Source organism: Oncorhynchus clarkii, chromosome 32 (assembly GCF_045791955.1).
Source record: "Oncorhynchus clarkii lewisi isolate Uvic-CL-2024 chromosome 32, UVic_Ocla_1.0, whole genome shotgun sequence".
In the NCBI taxonomy this organism is placed as follows: Eukaryota; Metazoa; Chordata; class Actinopteri; order Salmoniformes; family Salmonidae; genus Oncorhynchus; species Oncorhynchus clarkii.
This window is the reverse complement of record NC_092178.1, coordinates 35,764,022-35,788,955: the sequence shown is the minus strand read 5'-3', so window position 1 is coordinate 35,788,955 and position 24,934 is coordinate 35,764,022. Positions and strand designations below refer to the sequence as shown.

Here is a 24,934-nt window from a genome sequence, read left to right as displayed (position 1 = left end):
AAGTAGTAATTGGAACATGAGCGGAAAAGGAGCTCGTTGTCCCATATGAGGATCTTCACCTCAGGTGACTCATTGACTAAGCCAATGAGTGGACGGGGACTATCTCTATCAATACTTTGTCAGGGCTAGCTCAGCTTTGACATGCATAGGTCATCTCAGCCAACGGGGCATTGAAATGCATGGGTCAACTTCATCACAACAGCAGAGATGAGTAGGTTGTCTCGGTTACTATACTGAACAAAAAATATAAAAATGCAACAATTTCAAAAAGACTTTGAGTTACAGTCCAAAAGGAAATCAGTTAATTGAAATAATTCAAATCCATAAATCTATGGATTTCACATGACTGTACAGTCGTGGCCAACATTTTGAGAATGACATTAATTTTCACAAAGTTGGCTGCTTCAGTGTCTTTAGAAATTTTTGTCAGATGTTACTAGGGAATACTGAAGTATAATTACAAGTGTTTCCTAAGTGTCAAAGGCTTTTATTGACAATTACATGAAGTTGATGCAAAGAGTCAATATTTAAAGTGTTGACCCTTCTTTTTCAAGACCTCCGCAATCCGCCCTGGCATGCCGTCAATTCCCTTCTGGGCCACATCCTGACTGATGGCAGCCCATTCTTGCATAATCGATACTTGGAGGTTGTCAGAATTTCTGGGGTTTTATTTGTCCACCTGCCTCTTGAGGATTGACCACAAGTTCTCAATGGGATTAAGGTCTGGGGAGTTTCCTGGCCATGGACCCAAAATATTGATGCTTTGTTACCCGAGCCACTTAGTTATCACTTTTGCCTAATGGCAAGGTGCTTCTTTGCAGGTAACCATGATTGACAGAGGAAGAACAATGATTCCAAGCAATGATTCCCTCCTTTTGAAGCTTCCAGTCTGTTATTCGAACTCAATCAGCATGACAGAGTGATCTCCAGCCTTGTCCTCGTCAACACTCACACCTGTGATAACGAGAGAATCACTGACATGTCAGCTGGTCCTTTTGTGGCAGGGCTGAAATTCAGTGGAAATGTTTGAGATTCAGTTCATTTGCATGGCAAATAAGGACTTTACAATTAATTGCAATTCATCTGATCACTCATAACATTCTGGAGTATATGCAAATTGCCATCATACAAACTGAGGCAGCAGACTTTGTGAAAATTAATATTTGTGTCATTCTCAAAACCTTTGGCCATGACTGTAGAGGTGCAGCCATGTGTGGGCATAGGCCCACCCACTTGGCAGCCAGGCCCACCCGCTCTTGAATGCAGTGTGGGTGTCATTTGAAAACCATGGAAATCGAATTCATAGAATGGACCAAACCCTTCTGACCACTGCAATTTAACTGGTACAGCATTGAAATTGAATTACATATATTTCTATGATTTCAAAAGGTTTCCTATGGAAGATTAACAGTATAATTTAAAAACAGATATTCCCATTCAATTCAACACTCTCTGATGTGTGGATCGCCATCTTTGTGGTACAATTTGAAAGTTGAAATTAACATTTGATTCCCATTTTAGTGCATTTAGCAGCCAAAATATGACACCCACCCTGTATGCTAGAGCATGTTGTCTCAAACGTTAAAGTAACACATGAAGGTCAGTCAATGCGGAAAATTAAGAACTTGAAATCGTCTTCCAAGTGCAGTTGCAAAAACCCATCAAGTGCCATGATGAAACTGGCTCTCACGAGGACTGCCACAGGAATGGAAGACCCTGAGTTACCTCTGCTGCAGAGGATAAGTTCATTAGAGTTACAGTACCAGCCTCAGAAATTGCATGATTCATTTAGAATTCAAGGCACACTTAACACGCATGGCTACCACAGCATTCTGCAGCGATACGCCATCCCATCTGGTTTGGGCTTAGTGGGACTATCATTTGTTTTTCAACAGGACAATGACCCAACACACCTCCAGGCTGTGTAAGGACTATTTTACCAATAAAGAGTTTGATGGAGTGCTGCATCAGATGACCTGGCCTCCACAATCACCCGACCTCAACCCAATTGAGATGGTTTGGGATGAGTTGGACCGCAGAGTGAAGTTAAAGCAGCTAACAAGTACTCAGCATATGTGGGAACTCCTTCAAGACTGTTGCAAAAGCATTCCAGGTGAAGCTGGTTGAGAGAATGCCAAGAGTGTGCAAAGCTGTCATCAAGGCAAAGGGGTGGTGATTTGAAGAATCTCAAACAAACAAATCAAAATATATTTTCTAACACTTTGGGTTACGACATGATTCATGTGTGTTATTTCGTAGTTTGTTTTCACTATTATTCTACAATATAGAAAATTTGCAAAAACAAAGAATGTAGAAATTATGAAACGTAGAAATTATAAAATAGTTTGATAACCCTGTTTGTAACCTCTTAAATTATATCAATCTCAACCGTTTATCTTTTCCAGTGATGAAGACATGGATGTCTCATGGTATGGTGGGGTATGCAAAATTAGGTCATCTTTGAGCATCTTGAATGTTTCGGCATTCAGGTCCAAAAAGTCACTTTCGGAGCACTTCTACAATAGGCAAATATGTATGGAAGGTTAAGTTCAAATCAAAAGAGGTGCTGTCAAAATGTAATTTAATATAAATGGATTTACCCTCCTAGATAGATGCCAGATGCCAGCTACTCTACTTCGGTCGCGCCAGGTTGCTCTGGCCTAGTTCTTTGCCACAGGCTGTTTGTACAGGGCCTCAAGATTTATAGGTCAACTGTGCTGCTTGCATTGAGATGCATTTAGTCATCGCAGCTAACAGGGCCTTGGCATGCATGGCTTAGCTTTGTCACTACAGGATTGAGGTGTCAACTCAGCTGCTGCAAAGTTCAGGCATGAGTCAATATTGTTACCGTATATGTAATTAGCGCATTAAGATTCATAGGTCAATTCTGTCCACCCACATAGGTCATATACAACCTTGCAATACATGAGTTGGCTCCAACAACTCTTTGGCCTGAATGCCAAGTGTCGCATCTGGAGGAAACCAGGCACCGCTCATCACTTGCCCAATACCATCCCTACGGTGAAGGATGGTGGGGGCAGTATCATGCTGTGGGGATGTTTTTCAGCGGCAGGGACTAGGTGACTAGTCAAGATCAAGGTAAAGATGAACGGAGCAAAGTAAAATAACCTTTATAAAAACCTGCTCCAGCACTCAGGACCTCAGACTGGGGCGAAGGTTCACTTTCCAACAGGACAACGACCCTAACCACACAGCCAATACAATACAATGCAGGAGTTGCTTCGGGACAAGTCTCTGAATTTTTCTTGAGTGGCCCAGCCAGAGCCCGGACTTGAACCCGATCAAACATCTCTGTAGAGACCTGAAAATAGCTGTGCAGCGAAGCTCCCCATCCAATCTGACAGAGCTTGAGAGGATCTGCAGAGAAGAATGAGAGAAACTCCCCAATTACAGGTGTGCCAAGCTTGTAGCGTCATACCCAAGAAGACAAGGCCTTAATCGCTGCCAAAGGTGCTTTAACAAAGTACTGAGAAAAGGGTCTGAATACTTATGTAAAATATATATATTTTTAAAATATATTTGCAAAACAAAATCTAAAAACCTGTTTTTGCTTTGTCATTATGGGGTAGTGTGTGTAGACTGAGGGGGAAAAAAACGATTTAATCAATTTTTCAATAAGGCTGTAACCTAACAAAATGTGGAAAAAGTCAAGGGGTCTGAATAGTTTCTGAATGCACTGTATTAGAGTACTCACAAACAACCTTTGATGCTGTTAACCATGTGCCTGACAGTACTGACAAGGTCTAGGATCTGATCTACACAAAAATACATGATATGCTCGAGTCGGAGCATAAGGACAGTGTTTAATATTTCAGCAGAACACAACACTCCCAGAACGGCACAACATTCCCAATTTAGCAACTGCAATAAAACAAAAAAGTGCCAAAAACAATTGTGACAAAAGTCAGCTTTGGGGCTTCAGCAGGTATGATAAACCTAAATTAGGAGGTTGACCGATTAGGATTATTACATTAAAATCGGCAGATTTTTTTCCCCTCTATAATATATAATAATGACAATTACAACAATACTGAATGAACACGTATTTTAAATTAATATAATACATAAATCAAATCAATTTAGTCTAAAATAAATAATGAAACATGTTCAACTTGGAATAAATATGTGCCATGTAAAAAAGCTGAAGTTCAAGGAACTTAAAAAGTTTAAGTTCCTTGCTCAGAACATGAGAACATATGAAAGCTGGTGGTTCCTTTTAACATGAGTCTTCAATATTCCCAGTTAATAAGTTTTAGGTTGTAGTTATTATGACTATTTCTCTCTATACCATTTGTATTTCATTTACCTTTGACTATTGGATGTTCTTATAGGCACTTTAGTATTGCCAGCCTAATCTCGGGAGTTGATAGGCTTGACGTCAATAAACAGCACTGTGATTCAAGTATTGCGAAGAGCTGCTGGTAAACGCAGGAAAGTGCTGTTTGAATGAATGCTTACGAGCCTGCTGCTGCCTACCACCACTCAGTCAGACTGCTCTATAAAATATCATAGACTTAAATTATAATATAATAAACACAGAAATACGAGCCCTAGGTCATTAATATGGTCAAATCCGGAAAAAACATTTTGAAAAAAATTGTTTATTCTTTCAGTGAAATACGGAACCGTTACGCATTTCATCTAACGGGTGGCAACCCTAAGTCTAAATATTGCTGTTACATTGCACAACCATCAATGTTATGTCATAATTATATACAATTCTGACAAATTAATTAGTCTTGTTTGGAAGAAACACAGTTCGCAACATGCCAAGCGGCCCAAACTGCTGCATATACCCGGACTCTGCTTGCACTGGAACGCAAGAGAAGTGACCATTTCCCCTAGTTAATATTGCCTGATACCATTAAATTTTTTTAAACTAAATATGCAGGTTTAAAAAATATATACTTGTGTACTGATTTTAAGAAAGGCATTGATGTTTATGGTTAGGTACATTGGTGCAACGACAGTGCTTTTTTACGTGAATTTTACACCAATTTTCTTTTGTTAAATCATCACCCGTTTGGCGAAGTAGGCTGTGATATGCTGATAAATTAACAGGCACCGCACTGATTATATTCAACGCAGGACAAGCTAGTTAGACTAGTAATATCATCAACCAGGTGTAGTTAACTAGTGATTATGTTAAGATTGATTGATTGTTTTTTTCTAAGATAAGTTTAACGCTAGCTAGCAACTTACCTTGGCTCCTTGCAGCCACAAGGTCCTTTTGAAGCTGCACTTGCGTAACAGGTTGTCAGCCTGCCACGCAGTCTGCTCGTGGATTGCAATGTAATCGGCCATAATCGGCATCCAAAAATGCCGATTGCTATGAAACCATGAAATCGGTCTACCTCTAACCAGTACCCCTTGTATATAGCCTCATTGTTATTTCTTTTACTTTTGTTTATTTGGTAAATATTTTCTTAACTCTTGAACAGCACGGTTGGTTAAGGGCTTGTAAGTAAGCATTTTACGGTAAGGTCTACACTTGCTGTATTCGGCGCATGTGACAGTTTGATTACATTTTTTTATTTGATTACAACATCACTAATCGCTTCAGCCATATTGTAGTCAATAAAAGCAGTTAGGATGGATAAGATATCATGCCAGATTCATTATGGTTTCACAAAGACGGTCTTCATATTCACAGCCTATATTTAGTCAGTCACTGATTAGAGAACCTCCTATTCCTCCCACTAAGCTTGTGTAACTCCCAATTACTGATTTGATTTAAATTGGAAGGCATCCTTTTTTCCACTGACGCACACTATGTACTGAGGCAGATTCCCGCACAGCGATACAAGGATGATGTAACGCAGTCTAATTTTAGACCTGATAAATATGCAATTGATGCAAGGCACCGAGAGCACGTAACTGCTATGGTGTCCCATGTGTACTGTAACATCAGCAAAACATTTTTTAGCTGTCTGTCACAATAATCAATTCACTCAGTCAAGGGCATGAATGACCTCTAAGAGGGTGTGGTTTTTCCGAACTCTGGTGCATTTACCCCCTTAGTTCGTTTGGACTGTTGTGAACACTGTCCACACTCGGGAGCGCACTAAAACAATGCACCACCGTTCGCTCGAAAAGGGTGGGCTCGGTTCAATTCGTACCGGGAGAGGATCACTGCAGATGGAAACGCAGTCCCGACCAAACAGTCATGCATTATTATCGGTTGTTTGACTGCGAGCATTTGATATAATACAAAACGGTATCATAACTTGATCTCTGAAACGTTGTGAGTAGCAGCGCATCCGATGCAGATTAGGGGAGAAGGGAGCTATACTGGGGATATGGATTATTCACGTCGCAGTTAGTGGCTATTGCGCTCTTTTCTCACACGTTGTTGGAAGAACAAAGTGAAAGTAATATTTGGACACAAGTGACGCTTCATGATCATCATACATGGATTTAACTTGAGCATGTTTGTCTAACAAACAATGTAACTAACAGTTTGAATATAGCGCAAAACTAAGTGGAAATACTAGGGGGTAAAGAAACGTAAGAAAGTAGGACCTATTTTTGTCATGAATATGATTCCCATCTCCTTTGAATAAAGAACGTGTCCAAAATGGCACCCTATTCCCTTTATAGTGCACTAGTCTTGAACAGTCTTATGAGCCCTGGTCAAAGGTAGTGCACTATAATGTGATTAGGGTACCAGGACGTAGACATTGAGTCAACCTACTGTGTGTGTACTTCTGCTTTGTCACAGCTCTGGATAACCATGTTCACTGAGCCCCATTCTGCGGAGTGATTGAAGCCGCGGAAGAGAGACAATTTCAAAGTCATTGATATAACTCTCGAATTCGAGTACAATTCTCACAGTAGTGCGAAACGTTGATGGTGTTAACTAAAGGGGAAAACTCTAGACAGTTCAATGTGTCAATCTGGGTACATAATCAGCAGTCTTTATCTGGTCGCTTAAAGGCGTATGAAAAAAAACATGCAATCTGACCGTGAAGTCTGCCGTCATAAAGAGGCAGTTGCAACCCGTTTTGGCTTCTGCGACATAGGTTCAACTCTAAGTCATTCAAGAGGGCACTTGTCTATATGTAGGCAAGGCGTAAAAGTTTGTGGCAGAAAAAGACCCCTTTAGGCTGGAGGTTGGCTGATTAATTAGGGCCGATTTCAAGTTTTCATAACAATCGGTAATCAGCATTTTTGGACTCCGATTACATTGCAATCCACGAGGAGACTGCAAGGCAGGCTGACCACCTGTTATGCGAGTGCAGCAAGGAGCCAAGATAAGTTGCTAGCTAGCATTAAAAACTTATTTTATGAAAAAAAACAATCACTAGTTAACTACACATGGTTGATATTACTAGTTGAACTAGATTGTCCTGCGTTGCATATAATCAATGCAGTGCCTGTTAATTTATCATCGAATCACAGCCTACTTCGCCAAATGGGTGATGATTTAACAAAAGAAAATTAGCGTAAAATTCACTATCGTTGCACCAATGTACCTAACCATAATTATGACATAACATTGAAGGTTGTGCAATGTAACAGCAATATTTAGACTTAGGGTTAGATAAAACACAGAACGGTTCCATATTTCACTGAAAGAATAAACGTTTTGTTTTCAAAATGATAGGTCATTAATATGGTCAAATCTGGAAACTAAGGCTCGTATTTCTGTGAGTTTATTATAATTAAGTCTATGATTTGATAGAGCAGCCTGACTGAGCGGTGGTAGGCAGCAGCAGGCTCGTAAGCATTCATTCAAACAGCAATTTCCTGCGATTGCCAGCAGCTATTCGCAATACTTGAAGCTAAGCGCTGTTTATGACTTCAAGCCTATCAACTCCCGAGATTAGGCTGGCAATACTACGGTGCCTATAAGTAGTCAATAGTCATAGGTAAATTAAATACAAAATGATATAGAGAGAAATAGTCCTATAATAACTACAACCTAAAACTCCTTACCTGGGAATATTGAAGACTCGTGTTAAAAGGAACCACCAGCTTTCATATGTTCTGAGCAAGGAACTTAAACGTTAGCTTTTTACATGGCACATATAGCACTTATACTTTCTTTTCCAGAACAGTGTTTCTGCATTATTTAAACCAAATTGTTTATTTGAGACTAAATTGATTTTATGTATTATATTAGGCTAAAAAAGTATTAATTCAGTATTGTTGTAATTGTGTGTGTGTGTATACACACACACACACACACACACACACACACACACGTGCACCAAGTACATTTAAACTCAGTTTTTCACAATTCCTGACATAACATTGTTTTAGGCCAGTTAGGATCACCACTTTACTTTCAGAGTGTGAAATGTCAGAATATTAGTAGCGGGTGATTTAGTTCAGCTTTTATTTCTTTCATCAAATTCCCAATAGGTCAGAAGTTTACATACACTCAATTAGTATTTGGTAGCATTGCCTTTAAATTGATTAACTTGGGTCAAACGTTCTGGGTAACCTTCCACAAGCTTCCCACAATCGGTTGGGTGAATTTTGGCCCATTCCTCCTGACAGAGCTGGAGTAACTTAGTCAGGTTTGTAGGCCTCCTTGCTCACACACACTTTTTCAGTTTTGCCAACACATTTTCTATAGGATTGAGATCAGGGCTTTGTGATGGCCACTCCAATACCTTGACTTTATTGTCCTTAAGCCATTTTGCAACAACTTTGGAAGTGTGCAATGTCCATTTGGAAGACCCATTTGCGACCAAGCTTTAACTTCCTGACTGATGTCTTGAGATGTCGCTTCAATATCTCCACATCATTGTCTCTCCTCATGATGCCATCTATTTTGTAAAGTGCACCAGTCACTCCTGCAGCAAAGCACCCCACAACATAATGCCACCCCCGTGCTTCACGGTTGGGATGGTGTTCTTCGGCTTGCAAGCATCCCCATGTTCCTCCCAACATAACAATGGTCATTATGGCCAAACAGTTCTATTTTTTGTTTCATCAGACCAGAGGACATTTCTCCAAAAAGTACAATCTTTGTCCCCATATGCAGTTGCAAACCGTAGTCTGGCTTTTTTATGGCGGTTTTGGATAACTGGCTTCTTCCTTGCTGAGCAGCCTTTCAGGTTACGTCGATATAGGACTGGTTTTACTGTGCACGTGAATACTTTTGTACCCGTTTCCTCCAGCATCTTTACAAGGTCCTTTGCTGTTGTTCTGGGATTGATTTGCACTTTCCACACCAAAAGTACGTTCATCTATAGACAGAATACGTCTTCTTCCTGAGCGGTATGACAGCTGTGTGGTCCCATGGTGTTTATATTTGCGTACTATTGTTTGTACAGATGAACGTGGTACCTTCAGGTATTTGGAAATTGCTCCCAAAGATGAACCAGACTTGTTGAAGTCTACCATTTTTTATCTGAGGTCTTGGCTGATTTATTTGGATTTTTCCCTGATGTCAAGCAAAGAGGCATTGACTTTAAAGGTAGGCCTTGAAATACACCCACAGGTACACCTCCAATTGACTCAAATTATGTCAATTAGCTTATCAGAAGCTTTTAAAGCCATGACATCATTTTCTGGAATTTTCCAAGCTGTTTAACTGCTTTAGGAACGTGGGCAGTATTGAGTAGCTTGGATGAATAAGGTTCCCAGAGTAAACTGCCTGCTACTCAGGCCCAAAAGCTAGAATATGCATATAATTAGTAGATTTGGATAGAAAACACTCTGAAGTTTCTAAAGCTGTTTGAATGATGTCTGAGTATAACAGAACTCATATGGCAGGCAAAAACCTGAGAAAAAAACCAACCAGGAAGTGGGAAATCTGAGGTTTGTAGTTTTTCAAATCTTTGCCTATCCAATGTACAGTGTCTAAGGGGTCATATTGCACTTCTACTGGCTTCCACTAGATGTCAACGGTCTTTAGAACCTTGTTTCAGGCTTCTACTGTGAAGGGGGAGAGAATAAGAGCTGTTTGAGTCAGAGGTCTGGCAGAATGCCATGAGCTCAGTCAGGCGCGCGTCCGTGAGAGTTGGCTACATTCCATCGCATTTCTAAAGACAAAGGAATTGTCTGGTTGAAACATTGAAGATTTGTGATAAAAACATCCTAAAGATTGATTCTGTACATCGTTTGACATGTTTCTACGAACTGTAATATAACTTTTTTGACTTTGTCTGAACTAAGTGATCGCGCATTTGATTACTGGGCTGAACGCGAACAAAAATGAGGTATTTGGACATATATGATGGACTTTATCGAAACAAAACAAACATTTATTGTGGAACTGGGACTCCTGGGAGTGCATTCCGATGAAGATCAAAGGTAAGTGAATATTTATAACACTATTTCTGAGTTTCGTGACACCTCTACTTCTTTGGAAAATGGCTGTATGTTTTTCCGTGACTTGGCGCTGACCAAACATAATCGCAAGGTGTGCTTTCGCCGTAAAGCCTTTTTGAAATCAGACACAGTGGATGGATTAACGAGAAGTTTCTTTAAAATGGGACGCTAGCATCCCACATATCCCAGAGAAGTTTAAGGCATTCATCTCAGTGTATGTAAACTTCTGACCCACTGGAATTGAGATAGTGAATTAAAAGTTAAATAATTTAACCTCTTGGATCTCTAGGGGCGCTATTTCATTTTTGGATAAAAAACGTTCCCGTTTTAAGCGCAATATTTTGTCACGAAAAGATGCTCGACTATGCATATTATTGACCGTTTTGGAAAGAAAACACTCTGAAGTTTCAGAATCTGCAAAGATATTGTCTGTAAGTGCCCCAGAACTCATTCTACAGGCGAAACCAAGATGATACGTCAACCAGGAAATGAGCAGAATCTCTGAAGCTCTGTTTTCCATTGTCTCCTTATATGGCTGTGATTGCGCAAGGAATGAGCCTACACGTTCTGTCGTTTCCCCAAGGTGTTTGCAGCATTGTGACGTATTTGTAGGCATATCATTGGAAGATTGACCATAAGAGACTACATTTTCCAAGTGTCCGCCTGGTGTCCCTGCGTCGAAATTGGAGCGCAAAGCCAGGTGCAATTATTTTTCCATTTGAGAGCAAGGAGAAACCAGGCTTCCACGAAGGATATATCATCGAAGAGATATGTGGAAAAACACCTTGAGGATTGATTCTAAACCACGTTTGCCATGTTTCAGTCGATAATATGGAGTTCATTTGGAAAAAAGTTCGCGTTTTGAGGGCTGAATTATTATTTTTTTTTCTGGTAGCCAAATGTGATGTACAAAACGGAGCTATTTCTAATACACAAAGAATCTTTTTGGAAAAACTGAGCATCTGCTATCTAACTGACTCATTGAAAACATCAGAAGTTCTTCAAAGGTAAGTTATTTTATTTGAAGGCTTTACTTGTTTTTGTGATAGTTAGGGGGAAGTGACTACACATATATAATAAACAGCGAGTAGCAGCAGTGTAGAAAACAAATGGGGGGTGGGGGGGGTGTTCAATGTAAATAGTCCTGTGGCCATTTGATTAATTGTTCAGCAATGAATCAGCAGTGGGGGTAGAAGCTGTTAAGGAGCCTTTTGGTCCGAGAATACGGTACAGCTTGCCGTGAGGTAGCAGAGAGGGAAATAAATAACACAAAAAAAAAAAGTCCATGACTTGGGTGACTGGAGTCTGACAATTGCAAGGGCTTTCCTCTGACACCGGTTATTATATAGGTCCTGGATGGCAGGAAGCTTGGGTGAAAAGTATTGAGTAGCTTGGATGAAAAGGTGCCCATTGTAAACGGCCAGCTCCTCAGTCTCAGTTGCTAATATATGCATATTATTATTAGTATTGGATAGAAAACTCTACAGTTTCCAAAACTGTCAAAATATTTTCTGTGAGTATGACAGAACTGACATTACAGGCGAAACCGAGGAAAATCAAAGCAGGAAGTGGCTTCTATTTTGAAAACTCCAAGTTCCATAGCCTCCCTCTGCTCCATTTAAAAGGGATATGAACCAGATTCCTTTTTCTATCGCTTCCTCAAGGTGTCAACAGTCTTCAGACATAGTTTCAGGCTTTTATTTTGAAAAATGAGCCAGAACGATAACATCGCGTCAAGTGGTCACATGAGTTTTGCTCGCGAGTTTGGATAGGTATTGCTTTTCCCTCTCCTACTGTGAAAGACATTTGCGGTTGATATATTATCGATTATATATTTTTAAAAACAACCTGAGGATTGATTATAAAAAATGTTTGACATGTTTCTGTGGACATTATGGAAACTATTTGAAATTTGTCTGCGTTGTCGTGACCGCTCTTTCCGGATATCTGAACATAACACGACAAACAAACGGAGGTATTTTGGATCTAAAAATAATCTTTATGTAACAAAAAGGAACTTTTGTTGTGTAACTGGGAGTCTCGTGAGTGTAAACATCCAAAGATCAAAGGTAAACGATTAAATTTGATTGCTTTTCTGATTTGTGACCGAGCTACCTGATGCTAAGTGTACTTAACGTTTTATCGTGCGATCGATAAACTTACAGAAACGCTTGGATTGCTTTTGCTGTACAGCATCATTGTCACGCCTTGGTCAAAGTATTTTGTGTTTATCTTCATTTATTTTGGTCAGGCCAGGGTGTGGCATGGGTTTTTGTATGTGGTGTGTTGGGATTGTAGCTTAGTGGGGTGTTCTAGTGAAGTCTATGGCTGTCTGAAGTGGTTCTCAATCAGAGGCAGGTGTTTATCGTTGTCTCTGATTGGGAACCATATTTAGGCAGCCATATTCTTTGGGTGTTTTGTGGGTGATTGTCCTTAGTTTCCTGATGTCCTTGTTCTGTGTTAGTTTACACAAGTATAGGCTGTTTCGGTTTTCGTTACGTTCATTACGTTTATTGTTTTGGTAGTGTTTGTGTTTAGTGTGTTTTTTCATTAAACATGAATCTCAATAGCCACGCCGCATTTTGGTCCGACTCTCCTTCTACCGAAGAAAGCCGTAACAATAATTTCAAAATCTGACACGACAGGTGGATTAACAAAAGGCTAAGCTGCGTTTTCCTCTATTGCACTTGTGATTTCATGAATATAAATGTTTATAGTAATATTTATTGTATGTAGCGCTATGCTATTCAGCGGTTGTTGATGACACTTATCCCAATATCGGGATTGCAGCCATAATAAGTTAACAAGATATTTGTGGAGGTTGAAAAACGAGTTAATGATTCGAACCTAAGTTTATGTAAAATTCCAACTTCAACTTCAAAAAATATCGGTATTGAACAATCATAATTGGTCAACTTCTAGTACTGGTACCGAGTCAGTTGCCGGGGTAAAGGTTAGTGGAGGTAATAGGTACAAGTAGGTAGGGGGAAGTGACTACACATATATAATAAACAGCGAGTAGCAGCAGTGTAGAAAACAAATGGAGAGGGGGGGGTGTTCAATGTAAATAGTCCTGTGGCCATTTGATTAATTGTTCAGCAATGAATCAGCAGTGGGGGTAGAAGCTGTTAAGGAGCCTTTTGGTCCGAGCAGAGAGGGAAATAAATAACACAAAAAAAAAAAAAAAATACAAATAAAGTCCATGACTTGGGTGACTGGAGTCTGACAATTGCAAGGGCTTTCCTCTGACACCGGTTATTATATAGGTCCTGGATGGCAGGAAGCTTGGGTCCCAGTGATGTACTGGGCCGTATGCACTACCCTCTGTAGTGCCTTACGGTCAGATGCCGAACAGCTACCATACCAGGCTGTGATGCAACCGGTCAGGATGCTCTCGCTGTTGCAGCTGTTGAACTTTGAGGATCTGGGGACCCATGCCAAATCTTTTCAGTCTCCTGAAGGTTTTGTTGTGCCCTCGTCACAACTGTCTTGGTGTGTTTGGACCATGATAGTGTTGGTGATGTGGACACCAAGGAACTTGAGACTCTGGACCCGCTCCACTACAGCCCGTTGATGTTAATGGGGGCCTGTTCGGCCCACCTTTTCCTGTAGTCCACGATCAGATCCTTCGTCTTGCTCACATTGAGGGAGAGGTTGTTCTCCAGGTGGGAAAGGGCAGTGTGGAGTGTGATTGAGATTGCATCATCTGTGGATCTGTTGGGGCGGTATGCGAATTGGAGTGGGTCTAGTGTATCCGGGAGGATGCTGTTGATGTGAGCCATGACCAGCCTTTCAAAGCACTTCATGGCTACCGACTTGAGTGCTACGGGGCGGTAATCATTCAGGCAGGTTACCTTCACTTCCTTGGGCACAGGGACTATGGTGGCCTGTTTGAAACATGTAGGTATTACAGATTCCGTCAGGGAGCGGTTGAAAATGTCAGTGAATACATCCTGGTAATCCATCTGGCCCCGCAGCTTTTGTGAATGTTGACCTGTTTAAATGTCTTGCTCAGAAACAGCTGGTGCTCTCTTGCAATGCAGATGTTGCCTGTAATCCATGGCTTCTGGTTGGGATATGTATGTACGGTCACGGTGCACTAATTGATGAAGCAGATGACTGAGGTGGTATACTCCTCAATGCCATTGGATGAATCCCACAACACATTCCAATCCCGCAACACATTCAACTTCTACTCAATAAGTGTTTCACTACTTATTTACTTAATACATGAGTGGAAAGTCAGTACTGATGATGTTGACTGATTTCCTTATAGGACCTGTAACTAATTAAATATTTTGCATTTTGCATTTATTTTTGTTCAGCGTACATGAAAATATTAAATTGTGTTTATATGGTCTTTATATTTCACAAAATATTTGGTCCAACAGGCTGTCCCAACACATTACATGAAAGTGAATTCTGACAGTGTAAAAAGGCCTTTAGAGGACTCTAAAATGTATTCCTTACCCATTTGAAGAGAAACAAGTTATTCATGTGTTTGACAAGATTAAATATTCTCTCAGGGGAACCCATTTACATTTTAGAGGAGCCCACATTGGTCCCGGAACCCAAGTTTGGGAACCACTGTAATACTATCTCCCTGCTTGCTTCAACACTTCCTCTCTCCCCTTTGCATCCTTCATTGCAGCCTGACTCACCCCGTCTGGCTCACTACTCTCTATAAAGAACATTTATTTTGTTATGAGAACTTATAGTAGCCCATCTTTTGATTATAGCTAGATTATTTTCGGTCAACTGCTCCTGTTGAGATCAGGCTCCGTTCAACGTTAGCTAGATAACTAGATGGATGAAGTTTGACACCAATAGCCAGAGCCTTCAAGTTACCTAGCTAGCTAGACATTTGACTGAAATATCAGCAACAATTTACCAGTTGTACACTCATTCTCAGAGAGTCCGTTTCTTTTGGTTTGGGGGGGATTGTCTGTTGACACGGCAGGAGTCGAGGGATGTTTAAAAATTCCCACTGATACTTGCCACTGTAAGTCTGGGCTGAAGTAGTTCGTTTCACCTCTCGGCCTATGGTCGTGGGCGGAGTTTCACCCATTCATAAACATCAATATCCTGTCAGGGAAGATTGAATCTACATTTGCCCAGTATTTTAGCGATCGATGTGAGGTTTGACGGCGCATAATCAGTCAGTTCTGTACCTGCCTGGCTGAGTGGCAGTGTGGGTGGAATGAGCGAGTTCGCCTGGCAACCAGAGCACGATACACAAGGAAATAAAACTTGGTAGACTGCCTGGAAATGAATTTGCAAGATCAAACGTTTCTAAAATTTTTCATATTAACATATTTGATTATTTTCTGTTCTCTCCATTTAAATTCAAGTAGCAACTTGAGAAAATGTCTGATTTTCAAGGTATTCCAGTACTTCGATTTCAGAGTGCCAAATTTAAGTACTTTAAGCACCTTGTGAGAACCCTGATGCACAGTGAGGAGGGTCGGTGTAGGGTGCATTAGAGAGGCTGAGCAGAAATAGAGGCCTGACTGAAGGGAATGGATAGGCTCGGCCAAAGTTTGAGAGCATTGGTCAGATGGATCGGCCAGGGCATCCAATTATAGGCTAAAGCAATGTTCTGTAACAGTTCACTGGAATCCTCAGCCACAAAGCTGTTCAGTATCCCAAGTACTATGCAACAGATGACATAAGCAGTCGTAACAACTTATGTCAGTATGTGCAAGATAAGCATCCACTGTCATACAGTAGATCATGCAACGGGACATTATGCCATGACTGTGTACGTATCATTTGTCATGAAACGACACCAGTTATGATATCACAGACAACTTAATGAGAATTAAGTCCTCTACATGTTTCTCAGTGCTGTGATGAGTTGGCCTTCATCTCATAGAGCCATCATCAAGCACAACAGTGGAACTCAGTGCAAATTTGTAATGGCACGGGTATCGAGGATGTGTATGTGTGTGTCGATTGAGGGAGGTAGGGTGTCTGCCCATAGGCTTTCTCACAAACAAGATGTAACTGGTCTTTCGAGTGTGTATGTGATTCATAACTGTCTCAGACGGTCATGATATACCTCATCTACAAGACAGTATGCCTGCTTCACCACAGGATCTTCACTCACAGCAATAACATCACCTCGCCATTCCTAGCATTTTAGACAGAGTCTGCTAGAATAGATTTCATGCGACTAAATAACTCTAAGATCAAGGTGTCTCGACTGGAGATCAAGCAGTTGAAGTAATGCTGTGCTTTATGACTTGCGGATTATGCACTACTGTGCGGAAAATACTTTGCTAGATTTTGTTTTAGATCAAATAGATGAATAAATTAAACAAAAATATAAATTCATGACTTAAACATTTAAATAAACCAAGGTCCTTCTAAAAACGGCATTTTCAAACAGCTAATAATTGTCTCACATGTTATACATGATTAATACTGTACCTGCATTCACCATCTAAGAGTTGGTAGCAGTTCGTACTGTAACACGGTGACATTGCAGAATCACCATTTTACGCAACTTCCTCACATCAAAACATGACAATGAGTTGACATGAAAGCACAAACATCTTGGACCAGGCTACATCACATTGCTACCAAGGTGCAACTCCCAACATAAGGATGCTACTGTTTTTTAAAACCAGCCTGGTTTCATAGACACACACACATATAGTGGGGCAAAAAAGTATTTAGTCAGCCAGCCACCAATTGTGTAAGTTCTCCCACTTAAAAAGATGAGAAGCCTGTAATTTTCATCATAGGTAAAAAAAAAAAAAAAATCCAGAAAATCACATTGTAGGATTTTTAATGAATTTATTTGCAAATTATGGTGGAAAATAAGTATTTGGTCAATAACAAAAGTTTATCTATACTTTGTTATATACCCTTTGTTGGCAATGACAGAGGTCAAACGTTTTCTGTAAGTCTTCACAAGGTTTTCACACACTGTTGCTGGTATTTTGTCCCGTTCCTCCATGCAGATCTCCTCTAGAGCAGTGATGTTTTGGGGCTGCTGCTGGGCAACACAGACTTTCAATTCCCTCCAAAGATTTTCTATGGGGTTGAGATCTGGAGACTGGCTAGGCCACTCCAGGACCTTGAAATGCTTCTTACGAAGCCACTCCTTCGTTGCCCAGGCAGTGTGTTTGGGATCATTGTCATGCTGAAAGACCCAGCCACGTTTCATCTTCAATGCCCTTGCTGATGGAAGGAGGTTTTCACTCAAAATCTCACGATACATGGCCCCATTCATTCTTTCCTTTACACGGATCAGTCGTCCTGGTCCCTTTGCAGAAAAACAGCCCCAAAGCATGATGTTTCCACCCCCATGCTTCACAGTAGGTATGGTGTTCTTTGGATGCAACTCAGCATTCTTTGTCCTCCAAACACGACGAGTTGAGTTTTTACCAAAAAGTTATATTTTGGTTTCATCTGACCATATGACATTCTCCCGATCTTCTTCTGGATCATCCAAATGCTCTCTAGCAAAACTTCAGACGGACCTGGACATGTACTGGCTTAAGCAGGGGGACACGTCTGGCACTGCAGGATTTGAGTCCCTGGCGGCGTAGTGTGTTACTGATGGTAGGCTTTGTTACTTTGGTCCCAGCTCTCTGCAGGTCATTCACTAGGTCCCCCCGTGTGGTTCTGGGATTTTTGACCCCACGGGGTGAGATCTCGCGTGGAGCCCCAGATCGAGGGAGATTATCAGTGGTCTTCTAGTTCTTCCATTTCCTAATAATTGCTCCCACAGTTGATTTATTCAAACCAAGCTGCTTACCTATTGCATATTCAGTCTTCCCAGCCTGGTGCAGGTCTACAATTTTGTTTCTGGTGTCCTTTGACAGCTCTTTGGTCTTGGCCATAGTGGAGTTTGGAGTGTGACTGTTTGAGGTTGTGGACAGGTGTCTTTTATACTGATAACAAGTTCAAACAGGTGCCATTAATACAGGTAACCAGTGGAGGACAGAGGAGCCTCTTAAAGAAGTTACAGGTTTGTGAGAGCCAGAAATCTTGCTTGTTTGTAGGTGTTCAAATACTTATTTTTCACCATAATTTGCAAATAAATTAATTTTAAAAATCCTACAATGTGATTTTCTGGATTTTTTTCCCTCATTTTGTCTGTCATAGTTGAAGTGTACCTATGATGAAAATTACAGGCCTCTCATCTTTTTAAGTGGGAGAACTTGTACAATTGGTGGCTGACTAAATACTTTTTTGCCCCACTGTGTGTGTGTGTGTGTGTGTGTGTGTGTGTGTGTGTGTGTGTGTGTGTGTATATATATATATATATTATTATTATTATTATTATTATTATATTTTTTTTTCTCACACAGACATGCATGTAAACATAAATCATAGTAGATGTAAATCCAGGACACAATTAGTATGATTTGTTACATTTGCCATTTTATTAGGATCCCCATTAGCTGTTGCAAAAGCAGCAGCTACTCTTCCTGGGGTCCACACAAAACATAATACAGAACATCATTAGACAAGAACAGCTCAAGGCCAGAACTACATAAAAAAATTTTTTAAGGCACACATAGTTTGTGTATGCATTGATATGTAGGCTATCTAGGTCAAATAGGGGAGAGGCGTTGTCCCGCGAGGTGTTGCTTTATCTGTTTATTGAAACCAGGTTCGCAGTTTATTTGAGCAATATGAGATGGAAGGAAGTTCCATGCAATAAGGGCTAGAGGTCGACCGATTATGATTTTTGAATGCCGATACCGATTATTGGAGGACCAAAAAAAGCCGATACGGTCATGCCCTGACCATAGAGAGCCCTTGTTTCTCTATGGTGTAGTAGGTCAGGGCGTGACTGGGGGGTATTCTAGTTTATTATTTCTATGTGGGGTTCTAGGTTATTATTTTTACGTTGGTGATTTGTATGATTCCCAATTAGCGGCAGCTGGTAATCGTTGTCTCTAATTGGGGATCATATTAAGGTAGCATTTTTCCCACGTGTTTGTGGGATATTGTTTTGTGTACCACGTAGTCACGATTCGTTGTTTAGTTTATTGTTGTTGCTAAGTTTTACTATTAATAAGTTATGTGGAACTCAACATTCGCTGCGCCTTGGTCAGTCTCTCCACATGTAAAATCGCCTGATTTTTTTTATTTTATTTGTAATAATGGCAATTACAACAATACTGAATGAACACTTATTTTAACTTAATATAATACATCAAATCAATTTAGCCTCAAATAAATAATTATTTGGTTTAAATAATGCAAAAACAAAGTGTTGGAGAAGAAAGTAAAAGTGCAATTGGTGCCATGTAAGAAAGCTAACGTTTAAGTTCCTTGCTCAGAACATGAGAACATATGAAAGCTGGTGGTTCCTTTTAACATGAGTATTCCCAGGTAAGAATATTTAGGTTATTATAGGAATATTTGTCTCTATACCATTTGTATTTCATATACAAATGGTATAGTATTGGTATTGACTATTGGATGTTCTTATAGGCACTTTAGTATTACCAGTGTAACAGTATAGCTTCCGTCCCTCTCCTCACCCCTACCTGGGCTCGAACCAGGAACACATCGACAACAGCCATCCTCTGAAGCATCGTTACCCATCGCTCCACAAAAGCCGCGGCCCTTGCAGAGCAAGGGGAACAACTACTCCAAGTCTCAGAGCGAGTGACATTTGAAACACTATTAGCGCGCACCCCACTAACCAGCTAGCCATTTCACATTGGTTACACCAGCCTAATCTCGGGAGTTGATAGGCTTGAAGTCATAAACAGCGCAATGCTTGAAGCATTGCGAAGAGCTGCTGGCAAACGCACAAAGGTGCTGTTAGAATGAATGCTTACGAACCTGCTGCTGATTACCACCGCTCAGTCAGACTGCTCTATCAAATCATAGACTTAATTATAATATAATAACACAGAAATACGAGCCTTAGGACATTAATATGGTCAAATCTGGAAACTATCATTTTGAAAATTCTTTCAGTGAAATACGGAACCGTTCCGTATTTTATCTAACGGGTGGCATCCATAAGTCTAAATATTTATGTTACATTGCAAAACCTTAAATGTTGTGTCATAATTACGTAAAATTCGGGCAAATTAGTTCGCAACGAGCCAGGCGGCCCAAACTGTTGCATATACCCTGACTCTGTGTGCAATGAACGCAAGAGAAGTGACACATTTCTTTTAACTAGGGAAATTATGTTAGCAGGCAATATTAACTAAATATGCAGGTTTAAAAATATTTACTTGTGTATTGATTTTAAGAAAGGCATTGATGTTAATGGTTAGGTACACATTGGTGCAACGACAGTGCTTTTGAATGCGCTTGTTAAATCACCTGTTTGGCGAAGTAGGCTATGATTCAATGATAAATGAACAGGCACCTCATCGATTATATGCAACGCAACAAGCTAGATAAACTAGTAATATCAACCATGTGTAGTTAACTTGTGATTATGTTAAGATTTATAAAAAACAGATACGTTTAATGCAAGCTAGCACCTTACCTTGGCTCCTTGCTGCACTCGCATAACAGGTAGTCAGCCTGCCACACAGTCTCCTCGTGAAGTGCAATGTAATCGGCCATGATCGGTGTCCAAAAATGCCGATTGTTATGAAAACTTGAAAATCGGCCCTAATTAAATCGGCCATTCCGATTAATCAGTCGACTTCTAATAAGGGCTCTATATAATACTGTACTTTTCTTGAATTTGTTCTGGATTTGGGGACTATGAAAAGACCCCTGGTGGCATGTCTGGTGGGATAAGTGTGTGTAAATTGACTACGCAAACAATTTGGGATTTTCCACACAATGTTTCTTATAAAAAGTAGTGATTCAGCCAGTCAACTCTTAGCTAAGAGAGACTGGCATGCATAGTATTTATATCAACCCTCTGATTACAATTAAGAGCAAAACATGCCGTTCTGTTCTGGGCCAGCTGCAGCTTAACTAGGTATTTCCTTGCCGCACTGGACCACACAATAATCAAGACTAGACAAAACTAGAGCCTGTAGAACACTCCAAAAAGCACGGTGTCAAAAAAAGCGGAGCATCTCTTTATTACGGCTAGACCTCGCCCCATCTTTGCAACCATTAAATCTGTAGGTTTTGACCATGACAGTTTACAATCTAAAGCAACGCCAAGTAATTTAGTCTCCTCAACTTGTTCATCAGCCACACCATTCATTACCAGATTCAGCTGAGGTCTAGCATTTATGGAATGATTTGTACCAAATACAATGCTCTTAGTTTTAGAGATGTACATGACCAGTTTATTACTGGTCACCCATTCCAAAACAGACTGCAACTCTTTGTTAAGGGTTTCAGTAACTTCATTAGCTGTGGTTGCTGATACGTATATGGTTGAATCATCAGCATACATGGACACATGCTTTGTTTAATGCCAGTGGCAGGTCATTGGTAAAAATAGAAAAGAGTAGAGGGCCTAGAGAGCTGCCCTGTGGTACACCACACTTTACATGTTTGACATTAGAGACACTTCAATTAAAGAAAACCCTTTGAGTTCAGTCAGATGGATTGAGAGCTGAGGTTGAAAAGCCAACATGTTTTTTCAACAGGTCAATAATATCAAAAGCTGCACTGATATCTAAAAGTACAGCTCCCACAATCTTCTTATTATCAATTTCTTTCAACTAATCATCAGTCATTTGTGTCAGTGCAGTACATGTTGAGAGCCCTTCTCTATACGCGTGCTGAAAGACCGTTGTTAATTTGTTTACAGAGAAATAGCATTGTATTTGGTCAAGCAATTTTTTACAACAGTTTGATAAGAGCTGGCAGCAAGCTTATAGGTCTGCTGTTAGAACCAGTAAAGGCTGCTTTACCACTCTTGGGAAGCAGAATTACTTTGAATTCCCTCCAGGCCTGAGGACAAAGACATTCCTCTAGGCTCAGATTAAAAATATGACAGATAGGAGTGTCTATAGAGTCAGCTACCATCCTTAGTAGCTTTCCATCTAAGTTGTCAATGCCAGGAGGTTTGTCATTATTGATCGTTAACAATTTTTCCACCTCTCCCACACTAACTTTACAAAATTCAAACTTGCACTGCTTTTCTTATGCATGCATATAATAGCTCACTGTTTGTCGTGGGAATTTCCTGCCCAAGTTTGCCAATGAAATAATCATTTAAATAATTGGCAACATCAAATGTTTTGTGATGAATAAGCGATCTGATTTGATGAAAAATGGAGTTGAAATAGTCTTCCTGCCCATAATTTCATTTAAAGTACTTCAAGTTTTTTCCCCGTTATTCTTTATATCATTGATCTTGGCTTCATAATAAAGTTATCTTCTTTTTGTTGAGTTTAGTCACAATTTCTCAATTTTCAGTAAGTAAGCCAGTCAAATGTACAGCCAGACTTATAGAATGGACTGTAGAATCATGCAGTGTTGGTTTGCGCGCGTGACCGAGTGCGCACACTTCGTTGTTTTTTTCTTTCTATTGAATACACTATTGTCCGGTTTAAATATTATCGATTATTCTGACAATTGACAACCTGAGGATTAATTATAAACATTGCTTGACATGTTTCGACAAACTTCACCTGTACTATTAGGATGTATTCGTCTGCATGTTTTGACCGCCTTTGAGCCAGTGGATTACTGAACAAAACACGCCAACAAAACAGAGTTTTTGGGATATAAAGAGGGTCTTTATCAAACAAAATGAATATTTATTGTGTAGCTGGGACTCTTGTGACTGCAACCATATGAAGATCTTCAAAGGTAAGTGATTAATTTTAATAGCTATTTCTGACTTTTGTAATTACTTTACTTGGTTGTAAAATGTTTGTATGCTTTTGTAAGCGAGGCGCTGTCCTCAGATAATCGCATGGTATGCTTTCGCAGTAAAGCCTTTTTGAAATCTGACAAAGTGCTTGGATTAACAAGAAGTTACTCTTTAAGCCGATGTATAACATTTTTATTTTTTATAAATTTTTATTATGATTATTTCTGTATTTTGAATTTGGCTCTCTGCAATTTCACCGGATGTTGCCGAGGTGGGTCGCTACCGGAACGCCTGCGCCTGAAAGGTTAACCTTAACCTTAAACCCTAGCCTAGCCAACATTAGCCACAACAAATAGCAACTCGTAACCCATTTCGTTCAAATTGCAACTCGTAACATATCATACAAAACGAATGATGGATATCCACAAATTAATACATACCATATGAAATGTAACATATCATACTAATTGGAGTGTCCAGGATTTACAATTACAATGTTACGTCTACCTCCGAATCCAGGTTGTTTAAACTCATACTAGCACAGTGAGGACTCGTCACAGAACAGACTACATGTAATTCTTTATTAAATACAGGACATGTTTGCAGGTTAGAGAGTAGGACCAAGCTACATGTTGTCTCTATGTACATATGTAATATGGTATTAGTAATAATTCAAATGTTTTCTAGATATAGGGGCATCCTCACTAAAAGTGTGTAAAAGCATAGCATTCTGTGTAAGAAATATACAAATGTAATCTCCAGTGCATTAAAAGGATGTTTGGGCAGCTTTAGCAGGATAAGACCTGACCTTGTGTGAGATTAGAAATGCCTCTGATGTGCACTTCAAATGTCTACACACAATATCTGCAAAGCAATTGATTGCAGTGTCAATAATTTCTACAGATGAAGGCATAATTTATCTGCAAATATAGCAAAAGGTACCACAGTGAAGGTGGTCCTTGAGAGAATGTAATATGGTTTTACAAGATTTAAACGTATAGGCATGTTGAATAGTCCTGCGTGTGCAGTCTGGTCATACCTGCCAAATAGGAGTTTAGACTTCATTCCTCACCTTCCATAAAATATCCCAGGAGATGCGGAGGTGACCCAGGACAACACATGAATAATACGCATGATGACACAGTCGGTGTGTAATATTATCAGCTTAAAGAAACAAATGTTGCATTTTAAAATTGTGATTAAATGGTGCGTGTTGATGACACTAAACCAAGTTACATTTTCACGGGAGAAGTGGAACAGGAGAGACCGGTTCGTATCGACAATTATGGTAGCATCAGTGCATGGTAGAAATTAATGATCATGATGTCAGCAACCTGTCCACAATAATTCTCATCCCACCTGACACAGAGAAGGGTTGCATTACCATAGGTTATGAGCCCACCAAACATACCTCTCATTGGATTCTGAATCCACAAGATGCCTCCAAGAACGTGAGGTGACTGGCCGAACATCGCAGTTGGAACTGCACACTATGACTTGGCTACAGCTTCTTGCCTTCTTCACCGAATATCACTGGTCTGAACAAAAGCCGTTCACGGGTCTAGATGGCATGACTCCTAGTAACTGCTAAACCAGCCTTCACTGTAAATATTCGGTAGAAATAACGCGCCATGTAATTAATGCAAGTAAAAGGGTTTAAAATGTCAAAACAAAGTGATGTTTCCCTACGCATACGGAACACTCACCGGGGGCTTCAGTGTCCTAGTGAACAGGTGCAGACCTCGAGCACAACACGATAACAGCCCACGTCACACATTTAGACTAATTATGCCAATGGTTGCTCAAAATGTATCCCCACCTGCATAGGCTGTATATCATTATTGAAGACAGAAGACCTATTCTGTAGTATTTTCAGCACAGCTCTTTCTAAGCAAAGCT

At 40.1% G+C, this 24,934-nt stretch overlaps 1 protein-coding gene across 3 annotated transcripts in view; it reads right to left on the bottom strand.

Annotated features, from left to right (window-relative positions):
* LOC139392393 (sterile alpha motif domain-containing protein 12-like) overlaps window positions 1-24,934 on the bottom strand; it is a 118,314-nt gene extending 93,380 nt beyond the window's left edge. Inside the window, exons 1-2 of one of the 3 annotated variants that reach the window (XM_071140352.1) lie at window positions 24,742-24,934; window positions 24,447-24,637 (exon numbers count right to left, since the gene is read on the bottom strand). In XM_071140352.1, the coding sequence (XP_070996453.1) occupies window positions 24,447-24,507 (61 nt within the window). In that variant the 5' untranslated portion in view covers window positions 24,508-24,637; window positions 24,742-24,934. Of the gene's footprint in view, window positions 1-24,446 lie in introns of all 3 variants that reach the window. The other 2 variants (XM_071140353.1, XM_071140351.1) reach the window with 2 other exon arrangements.